Source organism: Squalius cephalus (assembly GCF_949319135.1).
Source record: "Squalius cephalus genome assembly, chromosome: 24".
Lineage (NCBI taxonomy): Eukaryota > Metazoa > Chordata > Actinopteri > Cypriniformes > Leuciscidae > Squalius > Squalius cephalus.
The window spans coordinates 5,105,032-5,130,209 of record NC_137145.1 but is presented as its reverse complement, the minus strand read 5'-3'; the positions used below and the strand labels follow the sequence as shown (position 1 = coordinate 5,130,209).

Below are 25,178 nucleotides of genomic sequence, written 5' to 3'. Positions count from 1 at the left end.
AAAAATTCAACAATTATAGCATGCAGTAGTCAAATTTATATTGCTCAATGTTGCTCTTTTAGGATATTTAATGGGGTTCTGAGAAATGTTTAATTAAAGTATCGACTTTGTGACCACAGTCTCTAGCTTCAGTCGCTGATGTCCCTCTTGAGACCAGGGGAGTGAGGTTTACCCGCACAGCTCTTACTAGCTTGCCACAGTTACATATGGATATAGACAGTTAAATATATAGATATACACAATGAAGAAAGGAGCTCAGATCATTTGGTTTGGGGAAAATTTGTTAATAAACGTTCATATTTAGATCTCAGACTTTGATTGCAGATTGTGCCATGTTAGCAAATCTGAGCAGTTTGAGACATTGTTGAGAACTAGAGGAGACAGAGTGAGATTACTCTATACTCAAGAGAAACATTTGAGAAGAACTAGCCTTCCATATGCTTTATAAACTCTCATTGCTGTCTAGGAGAAAAAGTCGAGACCTCATTTGTGTTTTTTCTTGTTCCTGTGTGTTATTTAAATATGGATTTTAATGCATTTGTGTGTGTTTTTCTCTCTTTCACAGATGACATCATTGAGAAGCAGGTGCAGGAGGGTCTTATAGCTCCAGAGATCCGTGAGAAGGTCAGTTTCGTCCTCTTGCGGAAGCACCGTCACCAGACCAAGAAGCCGATCCACCGCTCCCTGGCTGACCTCGGAAAACCCAGCCCCTCGAGTAAGAGTCCGCTATGTAACCTGCCCCACAGTCAGTGAAATTCCCAGAATCCCCTGTCTCTCTCTGACACTTGATTTTCAAATCATTTCCAATAAACTTCTTTTTCTTAAAGTGCCCCTATTATGCTATTTTTTATGTTTTGGAGTCATCAAAGCTAAAAACACACTTTAATTTTCTCATAACATACATTGCACACCACATAATTTCTCAAACAGTCTGAAAACGACTCGTTTGAAGATTCAGTCTCTCTAAGCCCCGCCTTTCCGAGAGCTACCCTGCTCTGATTGGTCAGGTGGCCCAGGTCAAAGTAGACGTTTTTCGTGGGCAGCCAATGAAGAGCATAGGCTGGCATTATGCAAATTTATCACATTGTTGAGTAGGTTTGTAACAGGAAGTGAGACTGGAATTACTGACGAATTCGGCAGTTCAGAATTGATTATTTCTTTTAGGAGACAATAACTTTATTTGCCGTGCACTTTGACCTTTAAAACATTGCAGACCAGGGACGTCGTTAGGCCTATTTTAGGGGGGCTGAAGCTACCCCAAAATATTCCTAAGCCCCCCTAAATGATAATAAGAACAACAATAACAATTCGATTTATCAATAACCGTATCCTCATTCATATTTAGACGCAACAAATATATATCCAGCTACAAAAAATAGCCGAAAAGTCGGAAGTTGGACCTGCCAACTCACGCATTCACCGTGAGACACACGCAATTGACACTTTTCACACGCTCTCAGTCACGCCACACATCCATTTTCTCACGCACAGAAAAATCGCGAAGCAAAGAGGACATGGAGACCAACAGACTAGAGCAGGTTACTTTATGGTATAAAAGAATCTCAACTCTCAGAGTCTGTCAATTTTATTACGAAATTCAAACAATAAATACCGTTTTGGCGTTTGTAAATGTGATGTGACGGATCCCTAGCGCACGTGAACCGATCATCTCTACTAGCTAATAGTAAAAAAACACGAACACTGTTGAAAGATACATTACAACTTACCGAAATGTATATTCCTCATACATAATATCGATCAATCAGTGTTTTTTATCAGCGTGAAGAGGTCAATAACATAGCTGGAGAACAATTATGTCACATTTACCTCAGGAAAGCCATTTAATGACCATAATATAGGCTAGCACGTAGTTGGCAAGAAAAAAAGAGCTATAGAGAGTATTTTGCTAATTCTAAATATGTGTTCTATATTACATATTTATTATATTTTTACTTATATCATTAAATAAAGTTGTTGTTATTATAATAAAAAAACGCATTATATTTAATTTGAGTTATTTTTAACCTTAAATAATACTACCAGCTGATAGATGTCTGTATGTTTACAGCATTGGGTGAGTTTTTATCTTGAGAAAAATTAACGCCTATCTTGAGTTATTTATCCAAATGAGTCAATATTAAATCAAATTACAATAATTGAATTGAATTGAATTGAAATAATAAAAAAGCGTAGCTTACCAGAAATTGTACCATGCACCATAAAATTTACATATTATTTTACACTTATGCTATAAAGCCTGAAATGGGCACTTTTTGTGACAGCAACCCTATAATTTTTGATCAAAGATATGGCTTAACTTCAGAATTTGAACTAAAATCATTATTCTTATGATTGCTCTGAACATTTCTGACTACGTTCAACAAACATTAAATTACTTATTCATAAACGTAAACATTTTTTTTATTTATAAAAATGTAGGTGTGACGGGGTTGAGACTAGGGTAACAGGGTTGAAGATGGTAACAGGGTTGAAGAGACAAATACAGCTAAACATAGTTGTTTTTTACTCAAATTCACTGTAAGATTTTCTATAAACGCAAGTTACAAATACCCTGGGGGCTAAGCCCCCCCTGTCTTCCAACGTCCCTGTTGCAGACCTTTTACTTTTTACAAACAGCTATATCACACACTGCATGAAAGCTAATACCTTAAAAATCATAATAAGGGCACTTTAATTTCTTGAGTTTCCACTTTATTCTTTCACCTGTCCTGCCGTCTTTATCATGTCTTTCTCTGTGTCTGATCTCGGGTCTGTATCAGACCGCAGTCCGAGCCCGAGCCCGAGTCCTCGCTCTGGGTCGGGTCTCCATCGCTCCACTGAGGACCTGCGAGCTCATCAGAGCGGCGGCCTAAGCAAACTGCGTGAGTCTGAGCTTCTGGTTCTTCTCCCTTCCATTGATTCATCTACAACCTCTTCCAGATCTTAAGTTCACTCTGGCATCTCTTAAGATGAACTTTTGGTTTTCTAATAAGCTTTCCTACTGTCTCAAGTTTCGTTACCCTAAATCACCAACACCAATCAAAATGCATGACCCCTGCAAACTGCTGTCAGTGTGAACAACCTTTTACTTCACATAGCATCATCCACTGACTAACTGTGTGTAGTTGCAACATTTCTCAAGTATGCAACAGTGCATTTTTGCCATTGTTCTGAGGATTAGAGATTATTAGAAAGGTCTTGACTTTGGTTTTCCCATTCTTGTTTGTCACGATTTGTTTCTGTACTCTGTCTGGGTACTTTAGGCCAGAAAAACAACAATCTTTTTTCAATTTTTTTTTAATGTTTTTGAAAGAAGTCTCTAATGCTCACCAAGGCTGCAGTAATATTGTGAATTATTTATTATAAATATATATAATATTTATTAAATGACAGTTTTTTTTAATCCACTGTTTTTAACATTGATAATAAGAAGAAATGTTTTGCCATCTCAGGAATAAATGACACAGTATAATATATTCAAATTTTAATTATTCAAATTGTTGTTTTTGATCAAACAAATGAAGCATTGGTGAGCATAAGAGACTCCTTTCATAAACAATAAAAAATCTTTATTAATTCAGACTTTTTTCCAGTTGTGTGTGTCTTTTAAACATAAAGCAGCACATATTTTGCTGTAATTTGTAAAAAAAAAAAAAACATGGGTGTATAAAAGGCCTAGTTTTGTCACAAATTTCCAAGCGAACGTGACTTTTGGAAGTTTAAGATGTATTGTACATGAATATTATAATCATAAAGTAACATGGTATATTATCAAAGTATCTAAAATCTTTTTTGGTATGAGGTGACAATGTCCCATTGTTTTTGCTTGCAAAATAATTTGTGATGAATGTGTTATATGTATTTGGCATGCATTTGACACTGTAATCATAATACAATTCTGTGTTATTTTAACGTTATTTATATACTATTGATTAATATTTTATGAGCTTTTATTTTATAATTTCAGTTTTTATTTCAATTTTAGTTTTAGTGATTTAGTCATGTGCTTTTGACATTTTTACCAGTTTTTTCAATTTCTTTTTAGCTTTATTTTATTTTTAAGTTGTAGTAATTTTAGTACTTTGACTTTAACTTATTTTATTTTAGTTATTTGCCAAGGCAACATTTCTAATTTTCGTTGACGTTTTTTAAGTTTGAGTTTTTCATCTATTATTTAGGCAAGGCAAGGCAAGTTTATTTATATAGCACATTTCATACACAATGGCAATTCGAAGTGCTTTACATAGAAGAAATTAAAATAATAAAACGAAATAATAATTAAAACAGTTTAGAAAAATTCAGTCAAACTGAAATAAACTGAAATAAATTTATATTTTATTTCAGCTTTATTATATTTAATTTAATAGTTTTAGTTTGAGTTAACAATAACAACACTGATTCAATTAATAATCAAAGTGTTTAATCTGTGCTTCTCAGATCCTTCTCAGTGCCGCAGCATGAATGATATTTCCGTCACACCCAGCACCGACCAGGTACAACAGTTTTCCATTAGTATTCCTAACATTGTCTGATTTTTTATTTTCTTCCTCACATGAACATATTAAAATACATAGAAAATGTACTTTTTTCATTAGCAAAGAGTAAACAAGATGATTTTAGAAACAAAAGCACTGCATCTGGGACAACGACTAATTTCTGAGCATTTATGCAATAGAGGAGACAGATATGAGCCATAATGAAGTGCTGAGGGGATAATCTCCATATAAAGCCGGGTTCACACTGTATGATTTTGCCACGATTTGGCCATCTGAGACAAATGTTGAGAATCCTAAAAGATTCCTCGGATCCTAGACAAATATCTGGAGTCTTTGATCGCTAGTTTGACATGTTCACCGACAGCTTTTTCAATACAAGTAATGTAATGCAGTCATTGAACATGTCACGGACTGATGATGTAAAACCCAGGACGAATCTTCTTGCATGCGTCCGTTGTTAACGTTTCTTGACTTCTGTACAGTCTGACATTAATAACATCTGAGATCCTACAGTGTGACATGGCTTACAGCGGGGATCATGTTCGTGCAGTCTGACATGCAACAATCGTACAGGACTATTATAAATCGTACAGTGTGCACCCGGCTAAAGTCACTCAAGTGCTGCCAGCCCTCATTAGTCTTTTTGTAATATTTTCTTTCATTTGATCACTGGTTTTGTGGTGCAAAAACGAAAACAATGAAGCACAATTATGAAATACACAATAAAGCTCTTATTTTTGCCTAAGTATTTTGAGGCGAACGGTGCCGCCACTGTCGGCTCACTAGACTTCAAAGTGGGCCAATTCTGAGTCCACTTTAATGAGTTTCTCTGCTTATAATGACACCCACGGCTGACTTTCATGTGGTCACTGCCCTCAATAGGTTTCATGTAGGGCCTACGGGAGCATGCTGAGTTTGAAAGTAAAGGGTCCCAGGAATTATGGGGGGATTGATGTCAGTACATGCAGATTTGCATTTATTCAGGCATTACAAAGCTCTTTGATTGATTAATGTACAGGTTTAGATGCAGGAGCCCCGAAATAAATTTAGACACTTGATCCACCTTTAAAAATGTATGAATGTTATTGCATTAGATAACAAAACGTCGAACCAAGTATAATTGCTTTTTCAAGAAAGATAGCACAAGCAAAATCTTTCATAAAAGTTGTTTGTTAGGTTTGAAATGAGAGGATCCTTGAGCCTGTTGGTTAAGCGTCTTTGCAAAAATTAAATTTAGTTTAGAGAAAAGCTGTAGCATTTAGTCAGAAAGTAGTGTTGTAGTACGTGAAAGCGGTCTTGGTCACGAGACCGTTTTTTGAAGGTCTTGGTCTTGTTTCGGTCTCAGACTAAGAGAACTTAGGATTTGATTTACTGGTCAAGACCACAACTGCGAAGATTTGATTGGATGTAATACTTCCTGCTTCAAATGCAGTCAATAACTTATTTCTAATTTGAATTATTCTTGTGCTGGTTCAGAAATCGAGGGATTGTGTCAAAAATGTCAACAAAATGTCTAATTACTAATACAGATGCCCACAAAATTCATGATATGATTGCAAAAAGGACTTGTATGAGATCTTGCTGGTCTTGTCTTGGTCTCTGTTTAGGTGGTCTTGACTACAACACTACCAGAAGGTCAACTTCTAAGTGAGACCTAAGAGTGTTTATATAATTTTTGGACGTGAGAAGGGAGCTTGTTTATTTGTGGCAGAAAGTGAATTGACTCTGAAAGTGGCATTAAAAGATTAAAAGCTGATTTTGACCATAAGCACAGACCATTCCATATCCACGTGTTCTTTGAGGCCACCGTGGCCGATCGGCTGTTTTCATTGGTTCGTGTGTGTGTGCATTGCTTGGTTTTCCCGGTGTGGTTGCGTAACTTTATCGATCTGCTATTGGAAAAAATTAGACGCTTCCCATTTCCATCGCATGCATGCACGTCAGACATTGATAATGGAGCTCATATTGATATCATGAAAGAGGCATGAATGAGGCACAAACTCTTTCCAACATGGAAATTTCATGCCCTAAGCATCTGACTATGTGGTCTAATTTTAAACCCACTCACCCATGATGCCTAACTGCATTGTCATCTCACCCACCAGCTGAAGAATAAATTTATGAAGAAGATCCCCAGAGATGCTGAGGCGTCTAACGTGCTGATTGGAGAGGTGGATTTTTTAGACAAGCCGTTGGTGGCCTTCGTGCGTCTGGCTCAAGCCGCAACGCTAGGAGGCCTTACTGAAGTCCCTGTGCCAACCAGGTGATCATTCCCAAACATTTTGCATATGTTTATTGGCTGTTTAAATAGCCAATAGCCTTTAGTTTTATGTTACAGTCTGGCAAAACCGCACTTGACTTCTACCATATATTCCAGATATTTCCTTTGCAAATGATTGGAAATACAAGTGTTTGTGCAACCAAAGACTTTATTTATGACAAAGACAAAGATTATGATTTCTGCATTTCATATATTTCATATTTTGTCGTTTACAGTAAAAGCTTCTAAGCCTATGGAAGCCAATTTCTGCCACATAAGGGAAAAAAAATCATGCTTTGGTAAATAATAATTATAATAATTAAGACAAAAAGTTGAAATTATGACATAAATGCATAAATATCCTTTAGAAAAGATGCATTTATTTTAGATAAATGTTATAACGTTTTCTCAGAGAATATTTTTTTCCCCTCAACTGACTCATAAATGTATTATTATTAAATATTAATATTATTTTAAGTAAATCTGACAAACTTTATTTAGGTTTGTTCAATTCAATTTATGTTTACAACAAGACTGGGGAAAAAATTGAGTAACAAAGGAATTTAAAGAATTAAATAAATGTAATATATTCTCTAAAAACAAGTCTTATATTGAGGTTAATTTTGCTTTTCTAGTAAATCTGATAAGAAAGTTTGGATATATACGTTTTACTGGAAGACAAGACATAAAAAGGAAATGAAAATAAGTGTGGTTAAAGTCAGGTGGTATTTCTAATTTAGGGGTGAGATCATCACATTTTAATCATATTTTTGATCCATTTTACAGAAAGAGAAAGACTACATTTCCGATGTGATTTGTAATTGCTTCAAATTGTAATCAAATACAATGTGAATTTTCTTTGTGCTGTATTTTCCAGGTTTCTCTTCGTGCTGCTCGGTCCCAATGGCAAAGCCAAATCCTACAATGAGATCGGTCGGGCCATGGCCACACTCATGGTTGACGATGTGAGAGAAAGTCTTAGTAATTCTGTGCCTCAGAGTTTAGTATCATCACAGTATTTGTTAACACGTGTGTATCTGTCACCATCTTTAGCTCTTCAGTGACGTGGCCTATAAAGCCAGAGATCGTGACGACTTGATTGCTGGGATTGATGAGTTTTTGGATGAGGTGATAGTTCTTCCTCCTGGAGAATGGGACCCCAAGATTCGCATCGAACCCCCAAAGAAACTGCCTTCAGCAGATATGAGGTATTAAATCATGAGTCTATGTATATTACCAGTCTGGGGTCTGTATATTTCAATAAATGAATACTTTCATTCAGCAAGGACGCATTAAATTGATCAAAAGTGACAGTAAAGACATTTATTTGAAATAGTAACATTGTAAATGCTGTACTTTCTATTCATCAAAGAATACAGAATTTTTTTTTTATCATGGCAGCACAACTGTTTTCAACATTGATAATAATCAGAAATGTTTCTTGAGCAGCAAATCATCATATTAGAATGATTTCTGAAGGATCATGTGACACTGAAGACTGGAGTAATGATGCTGAAAATTCAGCTTTCATTACAGGAATAAATTACATTTAAAAATATATTCAAATAGAAAATTGTAATAATATTTCACAATATTACCATTTTTACTGATCAAATTAATGCAGCCTTGGTGAGCATAAGAGATTTCTCTCAAAACAGTGAAAAATTGAAAACAGATTTGTCAACATAATAGACACACTGTACCGTTTACACACTGCATTATCATTAAAAGCACACTGTGAAAAATGTTGTAACCTAAAACATGTACTTTATGTGGTAGAATCTAAATTAACTGGCTTTATTCAAGTGAAAATATATGATTTAATATTTATTCCGTAATATTAAATATTACTTTCAATTAAGATTTTGCAGTTTGCACAAAGTTCATTGTGTTTGTTTCTGCAGGAAGTCAGTTTTAACTCTAAATGAGCTGGGGCAGCCGAATGGGAACGCAGGAGGAGGCGGAGCGTCTGCCGAAGACGAGGAAATGCCAGCGCCGCATGAGCTTGGAGAGGAGCTGAAATTCACTGGCCGGTAGCGTCCGCTGAGCCTGCTCACCTGCTAGTGCTAGGGTTTTAGATTGACCTTACGTGACCTCTGAGACTCTTTCTGTTTGTGCAGATTTTGCGGAGGACTGTGGCTGGACATCAAGCGTAAAGCGCCCTGGTGTCTCAGTGACTTCTACGACGGCTTCCACATCCAGTCGATCTCTGCGGTGCTCTTCATTTACCTGGGCTGCATCACCAATGCCATCACCTTTGGGGGACTGCTGGGGGACGCCACGGACAACTACCAAGTAATTCACCTCCTAGACACAAATGTTTGGATATAATGCCCATATTTGAATATAATTGACATAATGCCCATGCAATAATCTCAAAACAGCCAAATATGAAGCAATTAGTTGGCCTGGCCAGTATACAATTTCTATTTTAGAGTCCAAATTTAAAAAAAGGAGAAAGTGAGAGAAAGTTTAAAAATAAGACATTTTATAATAAAAAATACATTTAAGAAAATGTACAGTATGTGAGAAATAAAGGTGCAATTGTGTGATGATATAAGGTCACAATTACAAGAAAAAAAGTTGCAGCTGTGAGACGTAATCACCTTTTTATTTTTTATTCTGAGGCAGGAACACACAGATGCCCATTTCTGCCACTTAATAATGCATTAGTAAATCATAATAATGACTTATAATGTCATAATTTTGACTTTTTAAGTCATAATTATGAGGAAAAATTTGTATTCATGAGATAAAAAATCATAATTGTTTGGAAGCTTGTTTCCGCCACAGAATAAAACATTTTAAAAGATAATTGCGACTTTTATCTCACAATTGCGAGTTTACATTCTCAGAATTGCGAGATATAAAGTCAGAATTGCGTGTTATAAAGTCAGAATTGTGTGAAATAAAGTCGCAATTGCGTGAAATAAAGTCAGAATTGCGAGATATAAAGTCAGAATTGCGTGTTATAAAGTCAGAATTGTGTGAAATAAAGTCGCAATTGCGTGAAATAAAGTCAGAATTGCGAGATATAAAGTCAGAATTGCGTGTTATAAAGTCAGAATTGCGAGATATAAAGTCAGAATTGCGTGTTATAAAGTCAGAATTGCGAGATATAAAGTCAGAATTGCGTGTTATAAAGTCAGAATTGCGAGATATAAAGTCAGAATTGCGTGTTATAAAGTCAGAATTGCGAGATATAAAGTCAGAATTGCGTGTTATAAAGTCAGAATTGCGAGATATAAAGTCAGAATTGCGTGTTATAAAGTCAGAATTGCGAGATATAAAGTCAGAATTGCGTGTTATAAAGTCAGAATTGCGAGATATAAAGTCAGAATTGCGTGTTATAAAGTCAGAATTGCGAGATATAATGTCAGAATTGCGTGAAATAAAGTCGCAATTGCGTCTTATAAAGTCAGAATTCTGACTTTTTTTCTCGCAATTGCGACTTTATATCACGCAATTCTGACTTTATAACACATAATTGCGAGTTTATATCTCGCAATTCTGACATCTTTTCTCAGAATTGTGAGATATAAACACAATTGTGAGATATAAAGTCCAATTCTAAGGAAAAAAAAGACGGACTCACAATTCTGACTTTATAACACGCAATTGCGACTTTATTTCACACAATTCTGACTTTATATCTCCCAATTGCGACTTTATTTCTCAGAATTGTGACTTTATATCTCGCAATTGCAACTTTATTTCTCACAATTCTGACTTCATCTCTCGCAATTCTGAGAAAAAAAGTCAGAATTGTGAGATAAAAAGTCACAATTATTATTATTTATTTATTATTCAGTGGCGGAAACAAGCTTCCATATAATTGTGATTCTTGAAATTATGAGACAATTATGACAAATAGTCATTAATATTATGTTATGACAAAATATACAAAAAGTCAAGATTAAGACTATGACTTAGTATCTTATTTCGACTTTTTGTGTCATACTTTTCTTGTAATTACAGCATTTTGTCATAATTGTTTTACTTTTTATCTCGAAATTACGATATAGTATCTCATAATTTCAACTTTATATGTCATAATTATGACTTACCAAAGCATGATTTGTTTTCTTATGTGGCGGAAATGGGCTCCCATAAGAAGCGGGCGTCTTAAAATTTCTTATCACAATATTAAGTCAAAATTTTTATATGTTAATTTCAAGTTTTATTCATTGAAAGTGCATTCAGTGTTTGAACTTTTTCTGTTTCATTATTTGCTCCATTATTTTTTGCTGTGTCTCATTGACTTTCAGGGTGTGATGGAAAGCTTTCTGGGCACGGCTTTGGCCGGCGCGGTCTTCTGTTTCTTCGGCGGTCAACCGCTCATCATCCTCAGCTCTACGGGACCAATACTGATCTTTGAAAAGCTGCTTTATGAATTCAGCATGTGAGTGTGACATCCTGTGATTTAGTAAAGTAAAAAAAACCATGGAAATATGTGAGTCAGCAGCAGTCTTCCGTTGAGTTTGATTCTTTAACCGAATTGTCGTCTGTGTTCAGAAACAATGAAATTGACTACATGGAGATCCGGCTCTGGATCGGCTTGCACTCCTGCCTCCAGTGTCTGATCCTGGTGGCCACAGACGCCAGCTACATCATCAAATACATGACGCGCTTCACCGAGGAGGGCTTCTCCAGCCTCATCTCCTTCATCTTCATCTCTGATGCCCTTAAGAAAATGATGGGCACCTTCAATTATTACCCCATCAATCGAGACTTCAAGCCAGATTACATCACCAGCTACAAGTGTGAGTGCCAGGCTCCTGATCAAGGTGAGTCCGACCCCTCGACCCAGTGAAAAACATCCTTTCACAGGTATTATTATTTATGAAATAAAAACTGACCCTATTTACTTTCTTTTTTACACTTTCCTGACTTTTCATTCACCAGTGCATGTTATTCCAAGAATTATTATTTTTTTTAAATATATATATAATAATAGACAAGTCACCTTTATTTATATAGCGCTTTATACAATACAGATTGTTTCGAAGCAGCTTTACAGTGATAACAGGAATATGATTCAATGATGCAAACAGAGTTCATTTCGGCTGTACAGCTGAAGTCAGTTCAGTGTTGATTTAGTTCTATTATAAAGATCATCAATTATTAAATTAGTTCATTTCATCTATAAAGCAGTTCTGCAGAAAACAGTGATGTATCGTCCAGTGTCATCAGCGTCAGTACAGTCAGATCAATTAAACTGTTGAATATTAAGTGTTGCCAACTAATAATAATATGAATAACAATAACAATGTTTTAAAATATTTTATTCAAAAGTGGTTATTATTTTTTTTTAAATAATATTTTTTTTATATATATTTTATTCAAAAGTCATTATTATTAAAAAATAATACAAATATTATTAATAATTGATCATATTTGATGTTGTTATAAATAATAATAATGTTTGTTTTTTAATATGTTATTCAAAAGTAATTATTATTATTATTATTCAGTAATACAATTATTATTCGATGATACAATTATCAATATTAGTATCATAATTGTTATAAATAATTAAATTTTGTTATTATGAATAATAATAATTACTTTTGGATAACATATTTAAAAAGATATGGTATTGTTATTATGTTTTAAAATATATTATTCAAACAATATTCAAAATAATAAAATGTATTGTTATTGTAATTCTTATTAATAATTAATGTAATAATAATATTTTTATTATGAATAATAGTCATTGTTTTTTAATAAAATAAAATGTAATTTAGTCATAATTTTTGGTCTTTTGATGAAAATATCATTTAAATTTAGCCAGTGTTTTGTGTTGCATTAATTAATTTGTGTAATTTTTATTAACTAAAATGACTACAATTAATCATTTAATTTTTACTCTCCACAAATCACTGCAATCCTGCATTCGCTCACTGTTCTTGATCCAGATCCAAAATATTTTCTGTTGAATATTTGCTTTCATTAATGGAGGAAAAGTGTTTTCCATACTAAAATGCAATGTTGACTTTTCTGGTTTTTGGATGACATATTGGTTTGTCACGTCTGACCCCTGCAACTTATGTGTATCATATTTGTTTTTGCCGCCCATACTCGATTTGGCTGCTGATTGGAGTAAGTACCGTCTACTGGCATGCTGTTTCAATTCTTGACAGCCCTTGAACGTCTATATAAGATGTTATTGTATGATATGTATGATACGTCTTGTCAATAAGCACCTTTACCTTCTGTTGTAGTGGCTTTCAACACGTCCTCTCCATTAGGCCTTGAAAACATCTCTGATTACTCTATGGTGAGTTGAAACTGTTATGTATTTCATACGTTTTTCTTCACAAAAGATATCACTATTACTTTTACCATACTTTTTTCTGTTTTGTGGTCGGTGCACACACACACGATCTCACTCCTCCTCTCAGTTCAACTTCACGGCTCTGGACTGGAGTCAAATGACTAAGAAAGAGTGCTTGAGATTTGGCGGTTCCCTGGTGGGCAAATCCTGCAAATACGTCCCAGATCTGGCCATGCTGTCCTTCATCCTGTTCTTCGGCACTTACTCCATGACCATCTCGCTCAAGAAGTTCAAGTCCAGCCGTTACTTCCCCACCAAGGTTGGGACACTGTGTTGAGCATTTTCACATGTATTTCCCATGTATGTCAACACGCCTGCTTCTGTATTCTCTGGTTCAGATCGTATGGAGACAGTTTTTTCTCATCCTAATCCATATTGTATTTACCTCTCTCTCTTCCCCAACTTGCTTCTGTTTTTCTCCAAGTGTCGCGCCTTGATAGCAGATTTTTCCATAATTATATCCATCCTGGTCTTCTGTGCTCTGGATTATGTGCTGTCCTTGGATACTCCCAAACTGCATGTACCCACCCAGATAAAGGTCTATAATGTGTCATCTTGATGTTATACCACAGACATGCCTTTTATGTTGGTTATATTTGAATGAAATGCTGCCTTCAAGTCTTCATCATGTTGTATATAGGGGAAAAGTACACTACCCTGGAAATTCTCACGAGAGCACAAGTTGAATTTGCTCAGCGAATTTACTCTGGCGTCGAGTAATGATGCTCATTAAATATGCCCTTGTATCCGAGCTGCACCAATCACAGCGGGTTATCTGATATAGGCGAGCTAAACAGAAGACGACAGCGCTGTGATGTCCAAGTCATTAGTAAACATTGCAAGATGGCTATGGATGAACACCAGTTGTTTGAAACGGCTTTGGCCGCTACAATGAACGAGTTAGACTTGGCTTTTTCTCTAAAACAGGAACAGAAGACGCCGCTTGAATCGTTCCTTTGCAAGAAGGGAGTTTTTGCTGTTTTGCCGACCGGATACGGTAAGAGTCTAATCTACCAGTTAGCTCCGCTGGTAGCTAAGCGTATGGGGCTTGTTGTGATTGGTCGTAGTGTTATCCAATTGCGTGCAGTGAGATTTTCAAATGCACACTTGGTGCCGCCCCTCGAGCTGGCCGATTTTCATTAGTCGACGCCAGACCATTAATCTTTCAGATTTAGGTCTGGATTTCCAAGCTAAAAGCACACGTGAACGCCATCACAATATTGTATAGTAACCAATGGAGCACAAACAATTTAAACAATTTAAACTTCTCAGAAAGACTTGAAGGCATCAAACATGCTACTCTTGCATTTTTAAATCTATTGCACTTTTGTCTTATAAAGCCTTTGATCGTCTCTAGTTCTTATTTAGTTGTGTCTAGTTTTCTCTGTCTTTATCTTTCTTTTTCCTCTGCAAATTGTGCAGCTTCGGAAACTCATCAGTGATTTTGCAATCTTCACGTCAATCATGACATTTGTGGGTCTTGATATGTTAATGGGGCTTAAAACACCTAAACTGATTGTGCCAACCGAATTTAAGGTACGTTGTGCAATGGATACACACGTATCTTTCTTTACCCTCCCATTTGCATTTATTTGAGCTTTTTCTTCATGATTATATACTAATATCACATTAATCCAATGTGCTTTACATGTGATTTCACCACTGGTTTTTGCTATGCTGACTTTCTTGAGTGTTGTTCTGTGTGTGTAGCCCACGCGGCCGGATCGCGGCTGGATCGTCATGCCTTTAGGGAAGAACCCGTGGTGGATGAGCATGGCCAGTTTTGTACCTGCTCTGCTGGTCACCATCCTCATCTTCATGGATCAGCAGATCACAGCCGTCATCGTCAACCGAAAAGAAAACAAACTAAAGGTGCTGGACGTCACCTATGAAACTTATTAGCTTTTAACAACACACTACATCAGCACTCGTTCTCACACTCTAGCAACCAATCAGAACCACTGTATCGAAATGCAAAAAAAAAAAAAAAAATTGTAAATCGTTTTTGGTACTTTACATAAAAAAAAAAAAAATATTTGATGAAAAACTGTAAAGTAAAAGTAAGTAAAAGGCCTTTTAGTATAATTATAAAAATGTCCCCCTTCAGGTTACATGTGTGTTTTTGTTGTAAAATATATTTAATGATTTTTATAAAGTAAACATAAGGATAATTTTTATATTGTTAGCAATATGTCATGGTGAACATTTATTTTGACTGAAGGTTTACTTGATTATCCATACATAATTATTTTTAAAATCATGTTAAAATGTATGTATCAAATATACAACAGGCTTTTGAGGAACATTTATTTGTTCATCATTGAATCACGTTGCATTATATGTTTTGCCCCCAGAATAAAACCTACAGAGCTTTGATCAAAAGACTAAGCATTTAAATATCATCTTACTAAGACATATTATTGGCAGATATAGAGTGACGACTGATATTTTATAGTAGATATCAGCAACGGCATGCAATTGCATATTTTTGCTCAGTTTGGGCCTCTGAATAAAATTAGATTTTTAGGATTTTTATTTCATGTCAGGCTTTACAGGGTTAAACTTAAACAAATAAAAAAAGAGAACATTTTCTAAAAACTATCTGTAATAATATTAAAGTTGAAGTCTAAGATTATTAAAACTGAAATAAAACTAAATATAAATATATAAAAAAACTAATAAAAATTACAAAAGCACATAACCAAATTAATAAAACTTATTATAAATACTATAATAGTATATAAATAATACTAAAATAACACTGGCTAGCACCCACTGGTGACCAAGCGCAATCCCCCAGCACCATGATGTTGAGTTATGATTATGTAATATGCATGCATGTCCATGTTGTTCCATCTAGCATTGCAAAATGTCTTTTCCCCATTTTCCCTGGAGCAGAAAGGTTGTGGTTATCACCTGGACCTGTTCTGGGTGGGCATCCTCATGGCCATTTGCTCCTTCATGGGTTTGCCCTGGTACGTAGCGGCCACGGTCATTTCCATCGCACACATCGACTCTCTGAGGATGGAAAGTGAGTCCAGTGCTCCTGGTGAGCAGCCACAGTTTCTTGGTGTGCGGTAAGTCAAAAGCAAGACCTTTTCTGTAGATTTAAGTGTAAATATTAGTATGAGAATTATTCCGTTTGTGTTTATCGTAGGGAACAGAGATTCACGGGCATATTGGTGTTTGTCCTCACTGGAGTGTCTGTCTTCCTTGCACCAGTCCTACAGGTAATCAAAACTGCACTTTACTTTTATAAAATCATGCTTGTTTTTTGTCACATGAGCACTATTTGGACAGTAATTGTTTCTCATGGGGATGTAAGGTAATTGCAACATTTCAAGTCAAGTCACTTTTATTTCTATAGCACTTTACAAAAAGCAGGTTTATCAATTATGAGATGAGTTCAATTCAGCTTTAAAGCAGCTGTGCAGAAAACACTGATGTCATAATAGTCTCAGTGCAGTCAAATCAGTAACATTGCTGAATATTAATATTATTGAACATTTAGGGCCCTATCTTACATCCGGCGCAATGCAGCGGCAAGCGCGACGCAAGTGTTTTTTGCTAGTTTAAGCCTGACGCAGTTATCATTTTCACGTCCTGTGCCACGTTGTTTAAATAGCAAATGCATTTGTGCCCATGGGCTGCTGGTCTGAAAGCGAGGTGTGTTCTGGCACATTGTTGGCGCGTTGCTATTTTGAGGAACAGAAATAAACTGAGTCATTGACCAACTCAAACCTGCTCTAAAGTTAATGGCGCAATATTTTTTTTGTTATTTAATGAGCGCGTTAGTAATGTGCTCCTATAGGCGGGTCCACAACGCGCGTACACTCTGCTTATTAAACACACAGGGACAGCACACAAACATGCCAAATATTTAAAATAGAAGGATTACAATGTAAAAGATTATTATTGTGTACATAAAGATATGGTGAATCCGGCTTGTCCTGTAGATGTTCTGCTTGCGCACTTTTACCTCGCTCACGAGCAGATCCGTTTGCTCTCTGGAGACGCGTTCGGTCTTTCCACTATCAAATTCCGTCATGTAAATAGCGAATCTGCCATGGCGCGAGCGCAACTGGCATTTAAAGGGAATGGGAGATGAAACTCTGATTGGTTTAACACACGTAAATCCCAAAACACACCCATTACTCATTATGAGAATAGGAACAACCCTTTAGACCATGCGCTGGGAGCACCGACCATTTTTCCCGTCGTTAATCTAGCAAAAGTGGATTCGGACACACACCCTAAGTGAACTTGCGCCCTGCGCTTTAGACCATGCGCTTAGATCGTTAAAATAGGATCGTTAAAATATAACTATCGTTATAAATAGTTTTATTACTGCCCGAATCCAGAATGTCTGTGTTTTTCTCTCACCACCCATGTATAAATCCCCAGCCTAATTAATGCTGCCTTCACTTGCTTTCAGAAATTGCCTACTTCCCACTTCTGAAGTCATGATTGCGAGCTCCTGGGGTTCATGAACTGGAATCATGGAGGACACCAGGACTGGGACATTTCTCAAAAGCATTTGTGAGCTGTTGATCATAGAGACCATTGGTGCTTACAATGCTTTTGAGAAACGCAGCCCAGGTTTATTCTTGCCTATTTCTTGGGGAATTCTTATTAAAGCCAAACTTTATTAAAGATATTTAATTTTGGATAAAATGTAGCGTCACATTTGTTGGCAACCATATAAACATTCACTGCGCTATCTAGATTCTGGAATTTCTGTCAAATACTGGCTATTTTCGCTGTGTATACATACAATATGCTTCAAATTATTATTCATATATGTAAATATGCACTGCTTTAACAAAAAGACAAGGCGATGTAGGTACCGTGGAGAAAACTAATAAAGAATAGCAGTCACATCAGAAATCGTTCTTGTTCTTGTTTAAAGTTTATGGCACTCCAACTCGGGAACTTGGGTATCAAAATTATCTCAGAGTTTCCCAGTAGTAAATATGACTTGAGAATGTCCAATTTCTGCCTAGGAAACTCATATTTACAAAATATTTCCTTTAGCACGTGAAGGCAGCATAACCATTAACACTGTAGCGTGTAAATTGTCTTATTTTTAAATATATTTAAATATTCAAATAATGAAAAAGGATATTATTTATTCTATTATTAAATTAAATATGAATTTGTTAACTGTCCAAGCAATAACAGACATTTTGTTTACATCTGTCAATCATGTGACTGAACATGTGAGCAGTGAAAGTGTGTTTTTACAGACGTCCCCATGAGAAACAATAACCATCCGAATAGAGCTTTAGTGCAATTTAGAAGCTGTACAAATAATTGTTTGTATTTCTCCACAGTACATCCCTATGCCTGTGTTGTATGGTGTGTTCCTCTACATGGGTGTCGCTTCTCTCCATGGCATTCAGGTACACGTTACTCTGTAAAAACTGTTCAGATCGCTCTCTGCTGTATTAAACGAATGGTTCCCCCAAAAATGAAAGTGCCCCTATTACCGGTATGCTTTTTCTATGGAATTGATTTTGTGCCATAATTAAACAAAACTCGCAGACAAACAGAAAGCAATGTCCAAGTATAAAGGTCAATTTGAGCGAAAATGCAGTGGAGTAACAACTATGTATTGTGAACAGGGTGCAAATTTTAAAAAGAGGATAACATGATGTAGGCAACACCGATTTTTGTCGTTGTTCTCTGTACTGACAGCACTCCAAATTTACAAAAAAATGAGCTCAATGTTAAAATTGACCGGAGTTCTCCTTTAAAAGGAGAATATCTGAGATGCTCATTTCCATACAACAAAATTGGAGGATTATTTAAACAGTCAAGCTTTAGAAAGCATTAAAGTATCATAAAAGAGTCTTTTGTTTGGGAAAGAAATAATACAGGGTTAAAAAAAATGACCTTAAACTATTACATATGTATGTATACTTCAATAGATTTTACTTTTCTACTTAGTTTTGGGAGAGGATGAAGCTGTACCTCATGCCAGCCAAGCACCAGCCAGATTTCGCGTTCCTGCGGCACGTCCCCCTGCGGCGCGTGCATCTCTTCACCCTGGTGCAGATCATCTGCTTGGCCGTCCTCTGGATCCTCAAGTCCACTGTGGCCGCCATCATCTTCCCTGTCATGGTGCGAGCTCTCCACATACTCTGCTTCTCTGGACCAATCACTAGAAATGTGTTTAAAACACAAGCTGATGTGGTGTTTAGGTGAATCTCATGAAGGGATGTTTGGATCATATTTTACCCCAAAATATAAAGAAACAAATCCGAAAATATTAAAAATTTTCATGAAAATAATGCAAAAAATATATATATATTTTTACTTATATTATAGATAAATATATATATTATATTTATTTTTATATATTATTTTTATTCTTAAAATTGTAAAATATTTATCTATATTAATATAAAATAATAATAAATAATATAAAATATATAAAATAAATATAATATATATATATATATATATATATATATATAATATATATATTGTTTTTATTTTATATATATATATATATATATATATATATATATATATATATATATATATATATATATATATATATAAAATAAAAACATATATATATTTTATAATATTTTTATTCTGAAAATGTCATAAGGCAAATAAATGATAATGACGGAATATCTTTAAAAAATATTTTATTTTATTAATTTTATGATGAAATATGAGTTTTCATCAGATCCTACTGCAAAAAAATCTAAAAGGTCTTAAAATAGGCTTTATTTTCTCTATGCAATTTATTTTATTTTATTTTGTGATGAAATATGACCTGACCTTTACCCATATGTGACTCTTTCAGAATATTAGCATGTAGTGTGTATTTTATTTTTATTCTGAAAAATTAAATTCTTGAAAATATGCTTAATTTTCACGAAAATGTAAATGCAAAAACATTTAAACAGTCTTAAAATAGGCTTTATTTTCTCTACACAGATTATTGGAATTTGTGCATATGTGTGTGTGTGTGTGTGTATGGATGAAAGATGGCCTGAAGTGTTTGTGAGATCATATGTGACTCACCCAGATTATTAGTATGTCGTTCACTTTTTGTATTTGAATACTATTCGCTTGCACAAATGCTAAGTGACTTGTTCCTCCGTCAGATTCTGGGCCTGATGGTCGTGAGGAGGATGTTGGACCTGATCTTCTCTCAGCATGACCTGGCCTGGCTCGACGACATCCTGCCTGACAAGGACAAGAAGAAGAAGGAGGACGAGAAGAGAAAGAAAGAGAAGAAAAAAGTCAAAGCGGATGAACACAACAACAGCGATGAAGAGGTAAGAACAAACAGATGTGCGAGATGTTATCATGCTGAGACACTCATGAACACAGAGATGTTCTTATGTTGTTTGTGTGTGTTGTGATTTAATCTTTCATATTTTATCTTTTAATTCCACAGTGTTGCTGAAAAGGCACTGTATAACACTTATTACCATTTAAGTCCCTGCTAAATTCTCCCTCTTGTGCAACACTTAGCATAGCCAGAGTTGTCCTCTCGTCTCTTGGTCCTTTATTACAGCCTGCCTTTATTGTGTAGTTTGTGGTCATTTGTACAGTGCTGAATGATGATTTTGCATGAAATATTTATTAATTCAGGGTCCAGAATTAACACTTGGCCTTGCTGAGTAAATTAAACTCTTACTGGCCAACTTTGGTAGGAAATGCAACAAAGTACATGATTTAAATTTCAATATCGCTAAATGTTCATCTAATGTAAGCACATTGAATCAAAGCAATACAGTCTGTTATAGAAAAGCTGGCAGCACAACACAGCTTCAAGTTCATTTTGGACCCTGTGTACGTACACTTATGAAATATACACTACCGTTAAAAGTTTGGGGTTGTTAAGATTTTTTTATGTTCTTCTGCTCACCAAAGCTGCATTTATTTGTTCAAAAACACAGTAAAAACAGTCATTTAGTACAATATTATTATAATTGAAAAAAACTGTTTTCTATTTATATACAGTGCTATGCATAAGTTTAGACACCCATACTAAAGTTGACTAAAAAGAGGAATAAAAAATCATCTTTTGGAAACTGAACTTAATGCCTTAATTTAAAAAATTAGGAAAAATCCAATCTTTAAGGACACCAATTTTCTTTGTGAATGAATAATGTATCGTAAATAAATAAATGTTCTTCCTTAAAATACATGGTGCATAAGTTTGGACACCCCGATGTTAAATTCCCATAGAGGCAGGCAGATTTTTATTTTTAAAGGCCAGTTACTTCATGGATCCAGGATACTATGCATCCTGATAAAGTTCCCTTGGCCTTTGGAATTAAAATAGCCCCACATCATCACATAGCCTTCACCATACCTAGAGACTGGCATGGTTTTATTTCAGTTAGCCTAATAGCTAGTTTGATTTGCATTGAGAGATGATCTTATGGAAAGTACCCCATGCCAATCTCTAGGTATGGTGAAGGCTATGTGATGATGTGGGGCTATTTTAATTCCAAAGGCCAAGGGAACTTTATCAGGATGCATAGTATCCTAAAAAAAAAAAAAAAAAAAAAAATACTTAAAAATAAAAATCTGCCTGCCTCTATGGGAATTTAACATAGGGGTGTCCAAACTTATGCACCCTGTATTTTAAGGAAGAACATTTATTTATTTACGATACATTATTCATTCACAAAGAAAATTGGTGTCCTTAAAGGTTGGATTTTTCCTAATTTTTTAAATTAAGGCATTAAGTTCAATTTCCAAAAGATGATTTTTTATTCCTCTTTTTAGTCAACTTTAGCATGGGTGTCTAAACTTATGCATAGCACTGTATATTTTAAAATGTAATTTATTCCTGTGATCAAAGCTGAATTTACTCCAGTCTTCAGTGTCTCACGATCCTTCAGAAATCATTCTAATATGCTGATTTGCTGCTCGAGAAACATTTCTGATTAAAGTATCGTACTGAGCCCAAACTTTTGAGTGCTAGTGTTCCTGCATGCATATTGTCTGTTGCAATGGTGTCGTCTTCTCCCAGTCAAAGTGTCCCAAAGACTCCCTCCCGTCAGTGAAGATTCCTCTGGAGCCGATCAAACCTTCAGCATGTTGTCCAAACCCCTCTAACTCTGACCCCTCGGCCTAACCGTGAGTCCTGTGATGCAAAGAGATGCTCTCCCATAAGCAACTCATCTTTATATATTTTTTCCACTTGTTTCTTTTATATTTGTGTTTGAGTAGAAGCATCATCCTTGTTCTACTTGCACCCCAGGCGAGTCAGACCTGGATTTGGACGGATCCAGTCACGTGTCTCATCCCTCACATGAACCTGAAGCATCCGGCTGATCATACACACACAAACCATGTTTGTCCTCACACTTACGATGAGATACGATCTGAGTCACAAGCGTAGCATCATTGGCAGTTTCCCAAACACACGAGGCTCACAGATGTATGATATTTTTACGTACCTTACCAACGCAGCAAGTGACGCACGTTTCCAAACCCACATTGACCATATTGCGCGTGAGTCATTCAGCCCTTGGATTTTACTCAAGATTCTTCAATTAGATCTACAGCGCTGTGCCAGTTTGAGCTCATTTGCTGCGTGTTAAGATAAGATTCATGCATGTAAACTGTGAAACCCTATTCAGAGAAGAACAAAAATAAGTGGAAGAGGTTTAAACTAAGTTTATGATTTCATTATCATTGTATAAATATATTCGAACTGTATGATATTAAATATGGATTTCATAGAATCTAGTGAGACACAAATAAATTGAATTATAGCTAGAAAAACAGTGTATCTAATAGAGTTCAGTTGGATTAAATTTGTTGTATTGCATTACAATTAATATATATATATATATATATATATATATATATATATATATATATATATATTCCAGAAATAGATTTTGAGTTCATACTGTAGAATTTTGTATTTAAAAATCAGAAATGTGTAATTGAGGAATGTTGAAAATGTTTTCAGACAGTCGTGAATGGGTCTCTATGGTCCTTGAGAACAACGCACAGGTTTTGTTTTATTTAGATTTTGTTTGTTCATTTGTATTTTCTTCAAATAAAGAATAAAAGAGGGATGAATGTATTTTCATTGTCATTTTTCGTTTTGTCAGCTCTTAGTTTCCCCATGTACAGATTTACATGTGTTGTGCTGTGCCACAGCTTTTTGGACACTAGTACCTCCGTAGGGGAGAGCGGGGCACAAAGTAACGCTTTTTGACTTTCTCAGTTTGTGTAAATCTACTTATGGTTCAGAGTATTTATTTTTCCCCACATTAATTTCCCACATGTCTAGTACAATTATGTGGTTTTGTTTTATTAATATAGTATATACTTTTTTCTTGATATACCCCGAAAGAATGGAAGTGAAATGTGACAACATGCCCCATAGGTGGGGTACATTGTAACATAACATATGACAGCTTAAAATGTTATCTGATCTAATAAAAAATATATACAAAACAAACTAAAATATTTTCTAAATAAAATACAATTAAAAAACTTTTTCATATAAAATAATGGCAATTTTTAATAATTAAATATAAAATCATTTTTGAGTTTTGACTACGAACACATGAAAACACAGCTATACAACATAGTTCAAAACAAATAAATAATTAGTAATTTCTGAACATTGACTCTCAGTCTTTATTCACCTTTTTCTCACGTTTTCTCAATAAAATTAATAAAAGTATGGAATATAATAGCATATTTCTAATAGGGGCTCATTGTAACGCAGTGTTACAACATGCCCCCGCCTGCACAACTGTGATTTAAACCCTGCTAGTGTCTTCTGCTAGTTAGCGAAGCATTAAAGAACTATCTCAACTGTTAAATAACATCTTGGAGATTAAAATAATATCAGATTTGTCTTATTTTAAATAAACACAAAAAATAGAGATGAAAAATTAACTTAAGTAAGAAATTTTCTTTTGCTATGGTTTAATAAATGTCTATGGATATCTTCCAAAAAAAAAACATTTTTGGCGCAATTTTTTCTCTATATAGTATTTAAAACAAGTGTGTTACAACTAGCCCCGTGTTACGTTGTGCCCCGCGCTCCCCCTACTTTTCATGGTAACATTTAGAATGTTATTTTATTGGGTACTTTGGAGTAGCATGTAAAAGCCCGTTCACGCCAAGAACGATAACTATCAGGATAATGATAACTGTATTAGCGTCTACACCAACGCACGATATCGTTCTGTTTATGTCGTCTCGTCTGTCACTTTAAATGCTCGAGCTCGTTACAGCAGGATGGATTCTGATTGGCTGTCAATGTTTTTATCGTTCATCAGCGGGGGAAAATCGTTCTGAAAGTGTTTCCAATGGTATTCTTTCTCTGAGCAGTTACTGTTATAGTTGTGGTGGGGACTGATATATTTAGAAAGATTTTTAGAACTATATATCTTTATCGTATAGTGAACAGGCCTTAAATACCATTATATATGAATATAATATGAATACAATCATTCAGTACCATGCTAAATATCAAAGGACCATAGCCAACACTGACAAAAAATAATAATAATTCTGAGATAGTGGTCTCATTTATTTATTATCGGTTGTAACTTTAGTATTTGTGGCAGAAACTATGGTTAATCTGTGGGTTAAATCAATAAGAAAATGAAATAATTTTCTTATGAGATGCAAATGAAGATGTTTTTGATGAAATTTGAGAAATTTCTGCCCCTCCATTGACAGCTACGCAACTACCACTTTGATGCTTCAAAAAGTTCATAAAGAGATCATAAAAATAATCCATATGAATTGAGCGGTTTAGTCCAAATTTTCTTAAGAGACTCGATCGCTTTATATGATGAACAGATTGAATTTAGTCTTTTATTCACATATAAATATTAATCAGTGCACATTAACAGCAGCTCAACCAATGAACCTCATTGGTTCTCACACGTCAAGTGAACATGTTTGAGCTTCCATTTACCACAACTGATGTGTGAGTTGATGAATGTTTATATGTGAATAAAAGCCTAAATTCAATCTGTTCATCATATAAAGCAATCGTGTCTCTTCAGAAAATTTGTACTAAACCGCTCAATTCATATTGAATAGTTTTATGATCTCTTTA

At 35.0% G+C, this 25,178-nt stretch overlaps 1 protein-coding gene across 3 annotated transcripts in view; it reads left to right on the top strand.

Moving 5' to 3' along the window:
- The window catches only part of slc4a5b (solute carrier family 4 member 5b), a 37,522-nt gene extending 15,088 nt beyond the window's left edge, over nt 1-22,434 (top strand). Inside the window, exons 6-27 of one of the 3 annotated variants that reach the window (XM_079861255.1) lie at nt 566-715; nt 2,781-2,882; nt 4,438-4,493; nt 6,602-6,759; nt 7,634-7,721; nt 7,810-7,964; nt 8,661-8,789; nt 8,877-9,051; nt 11,025-11,158; nt 11,272-11,543; nt 12,984-13,039; nt 13,164-13,355; nt 13,521-13,634; nt 14,519-14,632; nt 14,807-14,968; nt 15,995-16,173; nt 16,254-16,326; nt 18,430-18,498; nt 19,046-19,219; nt 20,221-20,394; nt 22,107-22,213; nt 22,338-22,434. In XM_079861255.1, the coding sequence (XP_079717381.1) occupies nt 566-715; nt 2,781-2,882; nt 4,438-4,493; nt 6,602-6,759; nt 7,634-7,721; nt 7,810-7,964; nt 8,661-8,789; nt 8,877-9,051; nt 11,025-11,158; nt 11,272-11,543; nt 12,984-13,039; nt 13,164-13,355; nt 13,521-13,634; nt 14,519-14,632; nt 14,807-14,968; nt 15,995-16,173; nt 16,254-16,326; nt 18,430-18,498; nt 19,046-19,219; nt 20,221-20,394; nt 22,107-22,211 (2,831 nt within the window). In that variant the 3' untranslated portion in view covers nt 22,212-22,213; nt 22,338-22,434. Of the gene's footprint in view, nt 1-565; nt 716-2,780; nt 2,883-4,437; nt 4,494-6,601; nt 6,760-7,633; nt 7,722-7,809; nt 7,965-8,660; nt 8,790-8,876; nt 9,052-11,024; nt 11,159-11,271; nt 11,544-12,983; nt 13,040-13,163; nt 13,356-13,520; nt 13,635-14,518; nt 14,633-14,806; nt 14,969-15,994; nt 16,174-16,253; nt 16,327-18,429; nt 18,499-19,045; nt 19,220-20,220; nt 20,395-22,106; nt 22,214-22,306 lie in introns of all 3 variants that reach the window. The other 2 variants (XM_079861254.1, XM_079861256.1) reach the window with 2 other exon arrangements.
- The last annotated feature ends 2,744 nt before the right edge of the window (nt 22,435-25,178 follow it).